Genomic DNA, 14,596 nt, shown 5'->3' with positions numbered 1-14,596 from the left:
GCTTAAATTAAAAGCTAAATAAGATTAGCTTTAAGTTGCGACTTCCAATGATGCGGGTGATGCGTCGCATCCCTTCCAAAAAAGGTCACTGAGACTCCCATAATAAATTAAAATTCTCAGTATTGGTAGATATATATATACAGGGTTGTTCACCACATACGACACGGAGTATTGTAGCTAAACGATGAGATTTTTACAAATTGTAAGTTTGGGGTTCGTTGAAGGACTATTAGAGGTACAATTTAAAAATAATTTTACAAGATACAGAGTGTCCCAAATAAGTAAAAAATATCAAAGTTGTGTTTTTTAAATGGAACACCCTGTATATTATTACATTTTTAGTTTCTACGATTAAAATAAAGGTAAATTTGATTAAGGTTTATTATACTTAAACCTTACCGTTTTTGAAATATTTTCAATTTTGTGAAATTGCAGTAAAAATTTTAAAGCTTCATTTCTCAAAAGGGTATCAATGTTTTTAATACTAAATATTTAATGAAGTTTATTTATTAATCAGTTATTGTGTTGCAATAATAAAAATAATACTACCTTATACAGAGTGTCTAAAAATTTATTTTAAATAATTATTAGCTTCAAACGGCAATAACTTCTTTAATTTAAATAGAATGCCCTGTATATTTTAGGAGAATCAGATGCACAATTAAATTGTCTATCAAATTGTATTATACCATTTTTTACCTATCCCTTCAAGTTTTCGTAGAAAATGCATTTTCTTATAATTTAGACCTGATTAATCAATATATCCATGGAATATTGACATTTTAGATTGTTTTTAAAGCAACAAATGTACAAAATGTACAGACTTTTAGCAAAACGATAATATTACTAGCCCATTTGTATGCAAAAAGAAAACTATTTAAATCTTTATAAAAGAGTATTCCATTAATTAAATATAACACCATTATTTCCGCCCATATACTAATTGATTACATACTTAATTGTGTTCGTTAATAAATTATTATAAATAAATGTGGATTTGAGTCAGAAATCAATATAATAATAAGTTATCAAATTAAAGTCTCTGTTGTTATAAATAAGCATTTATTAAAAAATGATGTATCATTTTTAAGGTGTTACTTTTTATCGCACTGTCTAATGCCCATACAAAATTCAGTTTTTTAGTATTTGGAGCAATTATTATTAATCAACGCAAACAGTCAGTTAATGTAGTTTGAATACTGGAATCATATTAATTGGTCCTCTTTAACAAATATTTAAACAGTTTTTTTTTATTTTTTAATGAAATAATATACGAATTATATCGATAATATTAGTATCTGTACTCTTTAAAAATTTGGTACATCTTTAAAAATAATCTAAAATGTCAATAGTCCATGGGTATATTGATAAATAAGTTCTAAATTACAAGGAAATGCATTTTCTACGGAAACTTAAAGAGATAGGTAAAAAATGGTGTAATATAATTTGATAGACAATTAAATTGTGCATCTGACTCTCGTAAAATATACAGGGTGTTCCATTTAAATTAAAGAAGTTATTGCCGTTTGAAGCTAATAATTATTTAAAATAAATTTTTAGACACTCTGTATAAGGTAGTATTATTTTTATTATTGCAACACAATAACTGATCAGTAAATAAACTTCAGTAAATATTTAGTATTAAAATCTTTGATACCCTTGGAGAAATGAAGCCTTAAAATTTTACTGCAATTTCACAAAATTGAAAATATTTCAAAACGGTAAGGTTTAAGTATAATCAATCTTAATAAAATTTACCTTTATTTTAATCGTAGAAACTAAAAGTGTAATAATATACAGGGTGTTCCATTTAAAAAAATACAACTTTGATATTTTTTACTTATTTGGGACACTCTGTATCTTGTAAAATTATTTTTAAATTGTACCTCTAATAGTCCTTCATCGAACCCAAAACTTACAATTTGTAAAAATCTCATCGTTTAGCTACAATACTCCGTGTCGTATGTGGTGAACAACCCTGTATACAAGGTGAGTTTCCTATGATGTTCTCTATGGGTATCTACTACTGGCTACTGGAGATAGAGAGTCGGTTAAATGGGGAAAGAATTGAAGTTTTGTGGGGTCATAAATATGCGCCTTTCAGATTTTTGAAAAAGTTCATGGCTTTCTAGATCTTTCGAAAAAAACAAATTTCGGATATTTTAAAAATTGTCTGTAATTCCATTATAATCTATTGTAGACAAAAAGTTTGCAGATAAAAGTTATAGATAATCACATCCCTAATGAGTATGTGTACTCCGATTTTTTCTAGAGCCTGTCATTTTTGACATATGACACAAACATATGTTTTTTTTTAAATGGAAACCATAGTTAGTCATGACTTCATAAAAAGCTCCATTTTTTAAGCCTTTCAGCTATATTAGCTATAATATGTTTTTTTTCAATAAATTACTGAGTTATAGCTAATTCTTATCTTTCTTGACTAATTTCACTTAGTTGGCATGGTGTTTTTATTTTGTTATGATTTATAACTTATAAAAAGACAAAATATATTATTAGACGGCTCTTTACAATTTACATTACACAAACTAAAACTTAAGAAAATAATATCACTACATACACTTTAAGTTATTTTAGAAAATGTTGAAAAAATCCACCATTGTTTTGAGTGCATAAATGCATATCTTTATAAAACTGAATCTCTAGTTATTCTCACAGAACGACCGGTCGAATTAAACTTCTCCTGTTCCGCCTCTTCGAGTGCCTCTCTTAATTATTCATAAGTTTTTTTGTAAACCTTGTTGTTAACCAAACCGCCTAAAAAAAATCTAAAATGGATAGGTCAGGTGATCGAGGAGGCCCATGCAATTGGTCCACCTCTTTCTATCCCTGAGTCTACATAATTATGATATAAATAATTCTTAACATTTCTTTCATTGTGGAGGGGGAGTGTCATAATGAGAGTCATGTTGGAACCGCTCTATTAATGAGCGAGTATCTAAATTCAACTTTTCTAACATGTCTTGAAAACCGTTCTTTAAAAAACGTAAGTAACGTTCACCGGTCAACGTATCATCAAAACAAGAAAAGTTGAAGCAATAATCCTACACGCTTTTCTTCATTTTTTGAAAAATTAATATTTACAATTTTTGTTTATTATAATTTACAAAGTTTGGATATGACCGTTTCACATTTCTGAGAGCAACGGCGATTGAACTTGTTTCCATGGCTAACTAAGTGAAATTAGTCAAAAAAGATTTTCTTTCTCCTTGCTCTAACGTGAAATTTTTTCTATACAAAATACCTATTTCGAATCTCTTCTCTCCCTTATCACATTTCTGGCTATATCATGTAGTTTTTGTTGACATATTTTTTAAATAAAACGTTTTCATGAATTTCTCTATCAATAAATTTCATAGACTTGGTTATCACACCGTGTTCCCGTAGATTACATAAATACCTACAAACTTTTTAAAAAAATAAAAATTAACACATTTTTTGAACACAACAAAATTATATCACAGATTAAGTATACTATATGTATACAGATAAAAATCTTATCCCTAATTCGTGATACGAAAATTGTTTTTTATGACGATGTGCAAACGAGTCAAATTTCCTGTGCGCAAAAATAAACTCGCGTAAAATAACAATAACCAGCGTAATAGAGTGATATCGCTAAACCGAATAGCGTGCACGGACGTTAATAAGGCCAGGTGTTATTTCCTTTATGTGAGGTGGTATTAACTCTCTTCATTTATAGTTATCGGATCGGAAAGAATTCTGTTCGTGTCGCGTCCGCTATTTAAACTTAACCTAACTTTGAATTTAAAACTTTGAAATTGTTTTGTTTACTAGGTATTTTAAAACTAAAGTGCTAAAGTGCTTATTTCCAGTGCTTTATTGTTCAAGGTCTGCCAGTGGGTTGAGGGCAACAAGCAACAAATTCTCTTAGAAGGGCTAAGTCGTCATCTGCTGTAAACCTAAACCTCTTTATAGGTTCTTTAATATTGGAAGAGCCTATGCCATAGGCCCTTACGGAGAAGAAAATATCAATGACAACGGCAATAGGCTTATTGACATATGCGAGTATAACAACTTCACAATAGAAAATGGTTTCTTTAAACATAAACAAATTCATAAATATACTTGGATTCAACCAACACGTGACCTAAAATCAATAATAGATTATATAATTACATAACAAAGTAACAACATAAAAATTAATGATGTAAGAATCCTAAGGGGCACCGGACACCACCCAGATCATTACCTTTTAAGATCAAAAATTCTCTTTCCACCATATCAAATTAAACAAAACAATCAAGAGGAAACAGGAAGAACGAAGCCAGTTACCACAGTAAGATATAATTTAGAAAGTCTAATGCATGACAGCGTCAAATATCTTTATCAGAACAGGCTTGATGAAAAACTTATAGAAGATTCGGAAAGGCCTTTTCACCTAACATACAATAATATAATTGACAGTATTCATGGAGCCGCAGAGGAAGCATTAGGAATAAAGACGAGACGAAAGAGCAGAAAGTTGTGGTGGACTGATGAACTTGAAAAACTTGTAGAGGAAAAAAAGATACTGTATTTGAAATGACTAAATTCGAAATCTGAACTAGACAAGCGCACTTATAATGACAAGAAAAAATGAGGTGAGGAGAATGGTAAAGAAGAAAAGAATAAAGTGTGGGATGACAAATGCAAAGAAATTAATACGTATATAGGCGGAAGAAGGAATACGGAAGTATGGAGATTTATAAAAACAACAACAACTGAAAAACAGGAGTCAGCCCCTATAGAAATAATAACCAACAAAGAATGGGTGAAATATTATTCCAAATTGTTGTCAGAGAACAGACCTGAGTATCAAGAACCGCCACAGCCAGAAATAAACATTGAAGGAGAGGAAATACACTACGTGGATACCAACAAAATAAAGACCGCTATAATGTCTTTAAAGAATGGAAGAGCATGTGGCCCAGAGGGAGTATATGCGGAACTCATAAAATCTGGAAGCAAAAAACTGTTTAGAATGTTAACAAACATAGTTAACCAGTGCTTAAATGGTCATCCAGTACCTGGAACAGTGGAAAAAAGCATATATCTCCTCTATATATAAAAAGGGCTCAAGGAAGGATCCCAATAACTACAGGGGAATTTCGGTCACCAGCACTATGAGTCGCCTCTATGCAAGGATACTGAGGAACTTAATTGAAGAGGAATACTCCAGCTACGAAGAAGAAGAGCAGAATGGTTTCAGAAGCGGAAGATCATGTACAGATAATATCTTTGCATTGAAACAGATCATCGAGAAGAAATCTGCAATGAACCAGGAAGTTCATATAACATTCATCGATCTACAAAAAGCATATGATACAGTGCCAATAATAAAATTATGGGAAGTATTGCACGAATCAAGAATTAACGCAGCTCTGATAAAAGCTGTACAAAATCTTTACCATGGAGGAAAATCACAAATAAAAATTGTCAACGGTCTCTCAGAGGAAATTTCTATCACTAAAGGGCTCCGACAGGGTTGCAGTATATCCCCAACACTATTTAAAATTTATATTGCCAAGGCCTTACATCTATGGAAAAGAAAATGTAACGGAATGGGTATAGAACTAAATGACATATGCCTATACACCTTGCAATTTGCAGACGACCAGGCCATAATTGCAAACGACATAGATAACATGGAATATATGGTGCGGAAAATAATTGAAGAATATGCTAAATGGGGTCTCACAGTAAATACAGAAAAAACAAAATACCTTCCAATTGGAGCTAATACAGAAAATCTTATTTTAGACAATAATATGGAAATTAGGGCATGTGAAGATTACAGGTACCTGGGATCGATATTTACAGGAGATGGAACGGACGATAGAGAAATAAACAACAGAGTAATACAGGCACGAAGAGTTATCAGATGCATAAATGGCATTCTATGGAGCACTGAAATTACAAAAAACAGGAAATATAATGTATACGAGACACTAGTTAAAAGCATATTACTCTATGGATGTGAAACATGGCGACTCACTGAAAGGAATAAAAGGAAATTAGAGACAACAGAAATGGACGCGATTAGAATAGCAATGAGAATTTCACGGAGGGATAAGATCAGAAATGAAGACATTAGACAAGAGATGGGAATAGAGGGAACAATAGTAAATGATATAGAACAAAAACAATTAATATGGTACGGCCACGTTCAGAGAATGCACAATGAAAGAATTCCAAAACAAGTCATTCATTGGATACCACCTGGTAAACGAAAGAGAGGACGTCCCAAGAAAACATGGATGGAAGGAATAAGAAGGTCGATGAGCGATAAAAATCTGACCGAAGATCAATGGGAAAATCGCACAGGGTGGAAGTTAGGCATCGGACAACGTCGTAGGACGTTCTGACCCGAATTTATATATAATATTGGAAGAGGTGGAATCCATATTTTGGGCCATATTTATTTAATAAAAACTAATCCAAGCTACTTAAATATCAAATTACCTATTAAAACAAAAGTAATAATTCAAAACAATTCAAACATAACCTAAAATAAAAGATCTCGCCGGCCGGCCCCGGTTGTCAAATACCTGACATGCCCATTTAAGCAATTTTTAAACGTTATTTAGAAATAGCGCTTGGTGTAATTGATCCGCAAATTACGTCAGGCGGTAACGTTATTAGCGGGCGTTGCGTTAAAAATTGACTCGCGCATATCGTAACCATGATAAGGTACGCGTAAATACTGCATGACGCTATTCGGTTTTCCGATATCTCTCTAATAACTGTGTCGGTCAGGCGCTGTGCACAATTTTAGAGGCCATAAGTGGGCGTGCTATGTGCGCAAACTAGTAACCTAATTAGTGCCCGATTACGAAAATTGGAACCACGAAAAACAATAAAGAAAAAACAAAGTTTACGATCTGTATAATCTGTGATAATATTAACTAAACAAAACTAAAAAACCTCATTTGTACTGCATCACAAGCAAATAAAAATTAATACGTAGCCAAGAGTCATAATTCAATATTTCTCTGGGGGGGGGTGCCCAGCAATTCCCGGGGGGGGGGGCGGCATACCCGGGCACCCCTGTAGTTACGCCAATGAATGTCCACCTGTTCTAGATTTCGTCACACTGTGCGCCGCACCGTTGAGTTTTACCTACTACAAATAAACATTTTAGATATTAATTTTGAAACAATGTGTAGAAATAACATTTACCTATATGTTTTGTATAATAAAATAACACTGTGATTATTCTTTAGACTGAGGTAGACGTTTTCCGAAAAGACAGTAGGAAATTGCCAATCGGAGATCCAGATATAGATTGGGAAGAAACGGTTTATCTCAACTTAATTATACACCAGTTCGAATATACACTCACCTTGGCAATTTGCACTCGTACCAGCCCGAAAGAATTGCAGGTTCTCAAAAGACACTCTCAGGTAAGTATTTTAAGAGTTTATTTATAATGTATTTCATTTGTACTTAATAAAATATAGTTAATGATCTGTATTTAAAATCGGAGAACAAAAATTAAGGTCACATATTATATAGAAATCATTTTTATATATGATCATACCAAATAAACTTTTAGTCACGTGATTAAGCCTGACCGGCACACCGTTGCGCACTCTTACATATTTTCTTTTAATCAAAACATTTTAGAAAACAAAAATAAATTAATTTTTAATAAATATACAAACAGTTATTATTTACATCAACAAAACTCACCTTCTTAACAGCACTTAAGGGACATAAAGGTTGCTATAAGCTGGCTATAAGTTTTTGCAACAGCTAAGACATTATACACTTCGCTCTAAGAGATTCTAAAAAGAACAATGTTAAACTACAAGGTCTGCTAGTAAAAATGTTTAATCTAAGGGTGTATTTCGTTGCTTACCTTGGTTAGTGTTTTATGTTCCGTTTCTATCGGTGTCCTGAAAGTTTTCTTTATTGCGGAACACGGTTCCTGAAAAATTCGGTTATAACTGTCACCAAACTAACCAGCGCGAGAAGGCTGTTTTTTTCTGGCTTTGTTTGTCAATCAATGTCATTTATGTGACAGAAATCAAGAAAATATTGGAAGTTCGAGTGAAACTCTCATTTAATTTCTAAAATTTGTTATAATATTTTGTATTTATATCCAAAAGCAATGAAGGTAGGCTGTAAAGGTAAATAAATTTCATTAACTAAATAGAATGACTTTTTAGGACCATTTAAACTCACCTATCATTGTGCCATTGTCTCTTAAAGTCAGGAACATTTAAAGAAAACATCAACAAAGCAAGACAACAAGTAATTGTGAATGTTTTGTAAGCTATAAAAATATAAATATTGATTAGATTTGTTTATTTATTATTGATCTGTTTTAATATTGGACCTGCAAATCTTCACTTGAGCTGTCTAACGAGTTTAACAGTTTATTAATAAAGTACTTTTCAATATTAAACTCCATTGAAAAGAAGAAGCAAACGTAAAAGCAGAGAATAGGTACATCAAAAATGCATAAAAGATAAATTTTATAATAAAAGTATTGAAATTTAGAAAACCTCAACATTTGACATTTCCAATATTTTACCAAACCGCATAGCCAAACCGTTCCGTATCAAACCGATGTTTTTCAGGAACCGCTCTTTACCGTAGTTTACCGGTCTGGTTCGCCTGGTTTTGCAACGGAATACAGCCTAAGTATATCACAACACAATTCATTTAAACCAAAAACTCGTAATATCAAAACTAAAATGTCAAAACGAATGACAATATCAGGAAATAAATAAATGTGGCAACTAGTGGTAGGTGGTAGCTCTGCTATAAAAAATAATTTACAGCAAAGCTACCATGGAGCTACCACCTGAATCCTCAGCGGGAAATTTAAATTTTAGTTAGTCGGCATGGCGCTCAATATGCCCATGGTTGGCAACATTGAATTTAAAAATGGCGCTCTCGATTACGTAACTAAAAGTTTAATTGGTATCGAATATATGTACAGGGAAGTCCATTTTAGTTGAAATATCTGCTTTATTAGCAACTAGGGGATTCAATCCCGGGATTCCGGGATCCCGACGTTTTTTATCGGATTTTTTCAATTCCGGGATCCCGGAAAAATAATAACAGATCCCGGGATTTTATATAATATAATAAAATGCTATTTTTAAGGTTGTATATGCAAAAACTCTTTTAGTTGAATTCCTTATAGCGCCGCCGCCGCGCGCCGCCGACAAGCGGTACGTCGGTAGAGATGGGCGGTTATTGGTAAAAAACCGGTTATAGGTTAAGCGGAATTATCTTTAAAAAATAATAACTTGACAAAATTAACCGACACAAATTAACCGGTTATTCAAATAACCTAACCTAGCAAAACTAAATATTTAGTTTTCCTATAGGTTTACTTACCTCTACACTCCATAGGTCTACTTCAAATTTAGATAATAAACTTAGTTAAATCGCATGATTAAATAGAGATTGTAGCAATGTAAGTATGTATATGTACAAAATGAATTTAAATAAAATGCTAACCTCACTTTTTGAGTAGACATGGATATGATATTAAAACTAGTAATTACTTAACGTTCAAATAAACCACACAACTCACAAGTTCTACAATCTACAACCAAGTTATTTTAATCAAATACCAAAGAAAAATAAGGAGACTGATGAATAAATAATGAAAGATTATCTTCATTCATTACTTGAACTTCAATTTTGTATTCTTAGTCTAAGCTTCAAGAGAGACTTCAAACTACAAATAAAATATATTTACGGTGAAACTGGGCGAAACCATGGAAAACTTCTGAAGAACCGTTGAAAATCCGTTAAAGTTGGTTAAAATTTAAATATAGAATTTAGAGAATCTATTTGAAGTTAGGTTCGTATCACTTGGCTAGCTGGTGGCTAGTAGTAGTCTATGGCATTAGTACTTTGTTTTACGGCCTGACCTGTCAGGACTATTCGGCCGTTGTTTTGATTATTATCAGGGTTCGCCTGATGCCTGATTTAATTTTGACATTTGATGTTTGATGTCATATATTTTCGTTTTGGGAGCGGGATCTCCCGTTATCGTCGACATATCGGGAAGATCCGTGCCGTTCGCTTCTTCGAAATTTACGATTCAACAGCTAATATTTAATTGTTACTTGTTTAAAACAAGTACGATTTTTTTTTAAAAATAACCGGCTCTAGGTTATTGAACGTAATGCAAGGTTATTAGGTTAACTGGTGAAAAAAAACTACCTTTAAATAACCGGTTATTTTAGAGGAAAATACCGGTTACTTTTGCCCATCTCTATACGTCGGTGATTCCCGGTATAATAAAAAACTTTTGAAACAAGAAGTAGCAAACCTCTTAAAACGACTAGATATAACAAGTAAAATCATATTAGATTCTTCAGATAGTTCGGAATCGGATGAAGATTTGCCAATTGCTACTATTCAGAACAGGTACTAGGCCTTAAATGATGACGTGTCATTTTCGGAGAGGCTAGATGAAGCGTTAACCAAAAAAATGTCAAATTGAATGACAGTGCCACCAGTAACAAAAACTGAAAACTTCGAAGCCCAAATAAAAAATGAAATGGATACGTTCCAGAAGAGTGGACAACGTGGAACAAACTTACAACTAGCTTTTGAATTTTTAAGTACAATACCGCCTACAAGTGTAGAATCGGAAAGGTGTTTATCGTCAGCAGGCTTGATAGTTACAAAATTTCGTTCTGCTATGGGAGATGACACAATAGACAATATTATATTTTTGCGCTATTTTTTAAAAAATATGGAATAATATTATCAGTCCAGTTTCTTTTTTGTTTTGTTTGAGATTTTTTATTTTTGTTTAATGTTGTTTAAGAAGAATATTTACTTACTTTTGTGTTCCAAAGACTTTGTTTTTGTTTTAACTAATTAACGTTAATTTTAATAAAATGTTCTTTGAAAGTAACATTGGTAACATTATTACTGAAATCCCAGGATCCCGAGATTCGGGGATAAGAATCCCGGGATCCCGACAACATAAAATTGTCCGGGATTGAATCCCCTACTCACAATGTACCGTTTGTGTCCAGAAAGGGTTAATAGTTTCATAAAAGTCGATTTTCGAAAGAAATCAGAACATTTATTTTAGTTGCTATATGTTTCATTTTATTGATTTTATGGAAAGCACTGTTCATTAAAATGTTGTATCCTATGTTATAGGGCTTGTTTCTCTCTACAATTTCCTGTCTCACAATGTACCGTTTGTGTCCAGGAAGAGTTCATAGTTTCATAGATATCGATTTTCGAAAGAAATCAGAACATGTATATTATTTCGTATATTTTTCATTTAATTGATTTTATGGAAACCACTGTTCATTAAAATGTTGTATCCTATCTTATAGGGCTTGTTTCTCTCTACAATTTCCTGTCTCACAATGTACCGTTTGTGTCCAGGAAGGGTTCATATTTTCATAGATGTCGATTTTCGAAAGAAATCGGTACATTTATTTTATTTCGTATATTTTTCATTTTATTGATTTTATGGAAAGCACTGTTCATTAAAATGTTGTATCCTATGTTATAGGGCTTGTTTCTCTCTACAATTTCCTGTCTCACAATGTACCGTTTGTGTCCAGGAAGGGTTCATATTTTCATAGTGTATTTTTGTGTTCCAAAGACTTTGTTTTTGTTTTAACTAATTAACGTTAATTTTATTAAAATGTTCTTTGAAAGTAACATCGCTAACATTATTACTGAAATCCCGGGATCCCGAGATTCGGGGTTAAGAATCCCGGGATCCCGACGACATAAAATTGTTCGGGATTGAATCCCCTATTAGCAACGAAAGTCAAACGAAAGGTAATGTAAACAAAATTTTCGTAGCCCTCTTCGTTTCTGAGCTACAGGGTCTTTGTGAAAATTTTGCAATTTGGGACAGTATCTCCGTTATTGTGGATGATATCGAGAAGATGAAATATGATTCTTGTAGAACTTTTTATTAAAGCATTTTTCAGGGGTTTGATACTGTTGTAGTTGCCACGATATATTTCATATTTCAAAAATCCCCAAAATCAGAAATCGGGAACGGACAAATCCGGAAATCGGGGAGGCCATTATATGGATCCATTGGTTCCAATTCATTGATTTGAGAAAAAATAATTTAACAAAATTCTAATATTTCCAAAGTTGTGAAAGGGAGCCCCATCTTGCTGACCGAAAGAAGCGGTAGAGAATTAATGGTGGGTTCATACAGCCAAATAAAATAAAATAAGAAATAAGGAATTCTTATTTGTGTGCGTTCATACAGTCAAATAAAATAAAATAAGAAATATATATTTGCTCATGCGCAGTACGATGAGGCTGGACAAAAGTTAACTTTTACGATTGTTTATAGTAATTTTACTATTTATAGTATATTTATTTATTCGTTGCCTACTATATTATACATTTTACTTATGTGAAATTATAAAATAAATTAAATCAAACTGAAAATATTTGTAGGTTAGAATTAAGCGTGCGCAAAGCCGTTTTCACATAAAATAAAACAAGAAGTTAAAAGATAAAGACTTCTTATTTTATTTGTTATTTTATTTGGCTGTATGAACGCATGTACGGTATCCCATATAACCAACTTTCTTATTTTATTTTATTTTATTCTTATTTTATTTTATTTGGCTGTATGAACCCACCATAAGTTTCCCTAACATACCAAGTATTTATTAGTGGCTCCCAAAATAAAACAAGAGACAGATAGCAGGATAATTTTAATAATTCTTTAGTTTTTTTTTAATTTATTAATCATGGCCTACTAATAAATATGATCTTTTAATAAATACTTTTATATATTACAGTAAATAGTGAAAATAAACATATAGAGTGATATATATTTTTGAGAAGCTTATAGCAACCAAGATCATATAACTTATAAATATACAGGGTGTTCCATTTAAGAAAACACAAATTTAGTCCATATCTTTAAAAATATTCTATCTTTAACAATTTTCACCTTTTCGATACCTTTAACAATAACAGAGATACAGGGGTTGTCTCAAATTGCAAAATTTTCAGAAAGACCCTATAGCTCAGAAACGAACAGGGCTATGAAAATTTTGTTTACGGCATCTTTTCCATTTCACAAAAAAGTGGGATAGGTTTGTGCAAACCGCACCCTTCTATCTTCACTAATAACGAAGATACCGTATGATTTCAACAAAAATGGGATACCTTCAGGGGCGGATACAGAAATTTATTTTAGGGGGGCCCAAATAAAAAATAATGCAAAATATGCCTTTTACGGCGCCATTTTTAACCCAAAAGCCTAATATTCAAACCAATTAACAGATTTTAGGGTGGCCCCGGGCCCCCCTCTGTATCCGCCACTGGATACCCTGTACATAATTTAATAATATTTTTAATTATACATTTTTTAATTATTAGAAAGTCTATGCATCGCCCAGCAGAAGGAGAATGGACACCAAGGGAGATGTAGAAGAAATGACTTATCCCCATATCTGTTTTATGGTGGACAACTTTGATGAGGTGTTTCAAGACATATTAGTTAGGGATGGCGAAATGGTGTGCGTGGAACTGGTAGCTGCAGATAAAGTGGGAACGGTACAAGGGGTCATATTCTTGGGTTCTATTCGATATGATGCCCTGAAGAAAGTATACGATGCTCGTGTGAGTTTTATTTTGATATTTATTAAATAATAGGTTTGTCCAAACACAGAAATTTGTGCTTGTACAGAACTGTATAGTCTGTCCTACGAGAAAATCCTTGACAGTGATAGATGTGTCTGTCATTTTAATTTCAAAGGAGTTTATTTTATTTTACAAAGAAATAAGTTGGCACAATTGGAACGCATAGCAGGAAATTAATATATTTAAAATTCGAGTGACAAGTGATTAATTCAAAATATTGTGAAAAAATACTGTATATAAAACTGAAAAAATTTAATCGAAATATTTTATTTCAAAAAAAAATTACGGCGTGTGTTAATACAAAACAAACCAAGGGTGTATTTTAAACAAGACCACCACATATCAAAAAAATATATAAAAATAGCTATTTCTCACTTTCAAGCTTCAAGAAACTTCCTCCATTTATCATTAAGGTGCGTATTCATTATCCGCACGAACGAACGAACGAACGAATGTTCGCTAGTGGTGTGGACGGGGACCGTACGATACCGAACGCCTTTGATGTACCGACTCGAAACGGATGACCGAGCGAACGAACGAACGAACGGCCGCATGCGTTCGGTCCCCGTCTAAATATACCGCACTTTCATTCGTTCGTTCGTTCGTTCGTTCGGATAATGAATACGCACCTTTATATTTTTCAACCTAACTTATGTACAAATAAAAAAAAATTAATATTGCACAGGAATAAATAAAACACAACATAAATAAAACAAAATATTTTATTAATAATAACACTTACTGGAATTTTATACCTTAAAAGTTGGTTAATTATAACTTTAATCTTATTTTTTTTAAATAGTACCTTATGACATTATCTTTCTGCAGTACTGAAATCTATTATTTACCTATTGTGTGATGTTATTTTACAGCGACTCCAGCTTTTAGTACCATATACGAGATGTTGTACAAACTTTATTGATGGTAAAAATTTATTTATTAA

At 32.4% G+C, this 14,596-nt stretch overlaps 1 protein-coding gene across 1 annotated transcript in view; it reads left to right on the top strand.

Moving 5' to 3' along the window:
• LOC115891289 overlaps positions 1-14,596 on the top strand; it is a 44,888-nt gene that overhangs the window by 10,546 nt on the left and 19,746 nt on the right. Inside the window, exons 3-4 of the mRNA XM_030911733.1 lie at positions 7,248-7,427; positions 13,390-13,632. Coding sequence (XP_030767593.1) covers positions 7,248-7,427; positions 13,390-13,632 — 423 coding nt within the window. The remainder of the gene's footprint in view (positions 1-7,247; positions 7,428-13,389; positions 13,633-14,596) is intronic.

Source organism: Sitophilus oryzae, unplaced genomic scaffold (assembly GCF_002938485.1).
Source record: "Sitophilus oryzae breed Bouriz unplaced genomic scaffold, Soryzae_2.0 scaffold_980_pilon_pilon, whole genome shotgun sequence".
Lineage (NCBI taxonomy): Eukaryota > Metazoa > Arthropoda > Insecta > Coleoptera > Curculionidae > Sitophilus > Sitophilus oryzae.
This window is presented reverse-complemented; position numbering and strand designations above follow the sequence as displayed.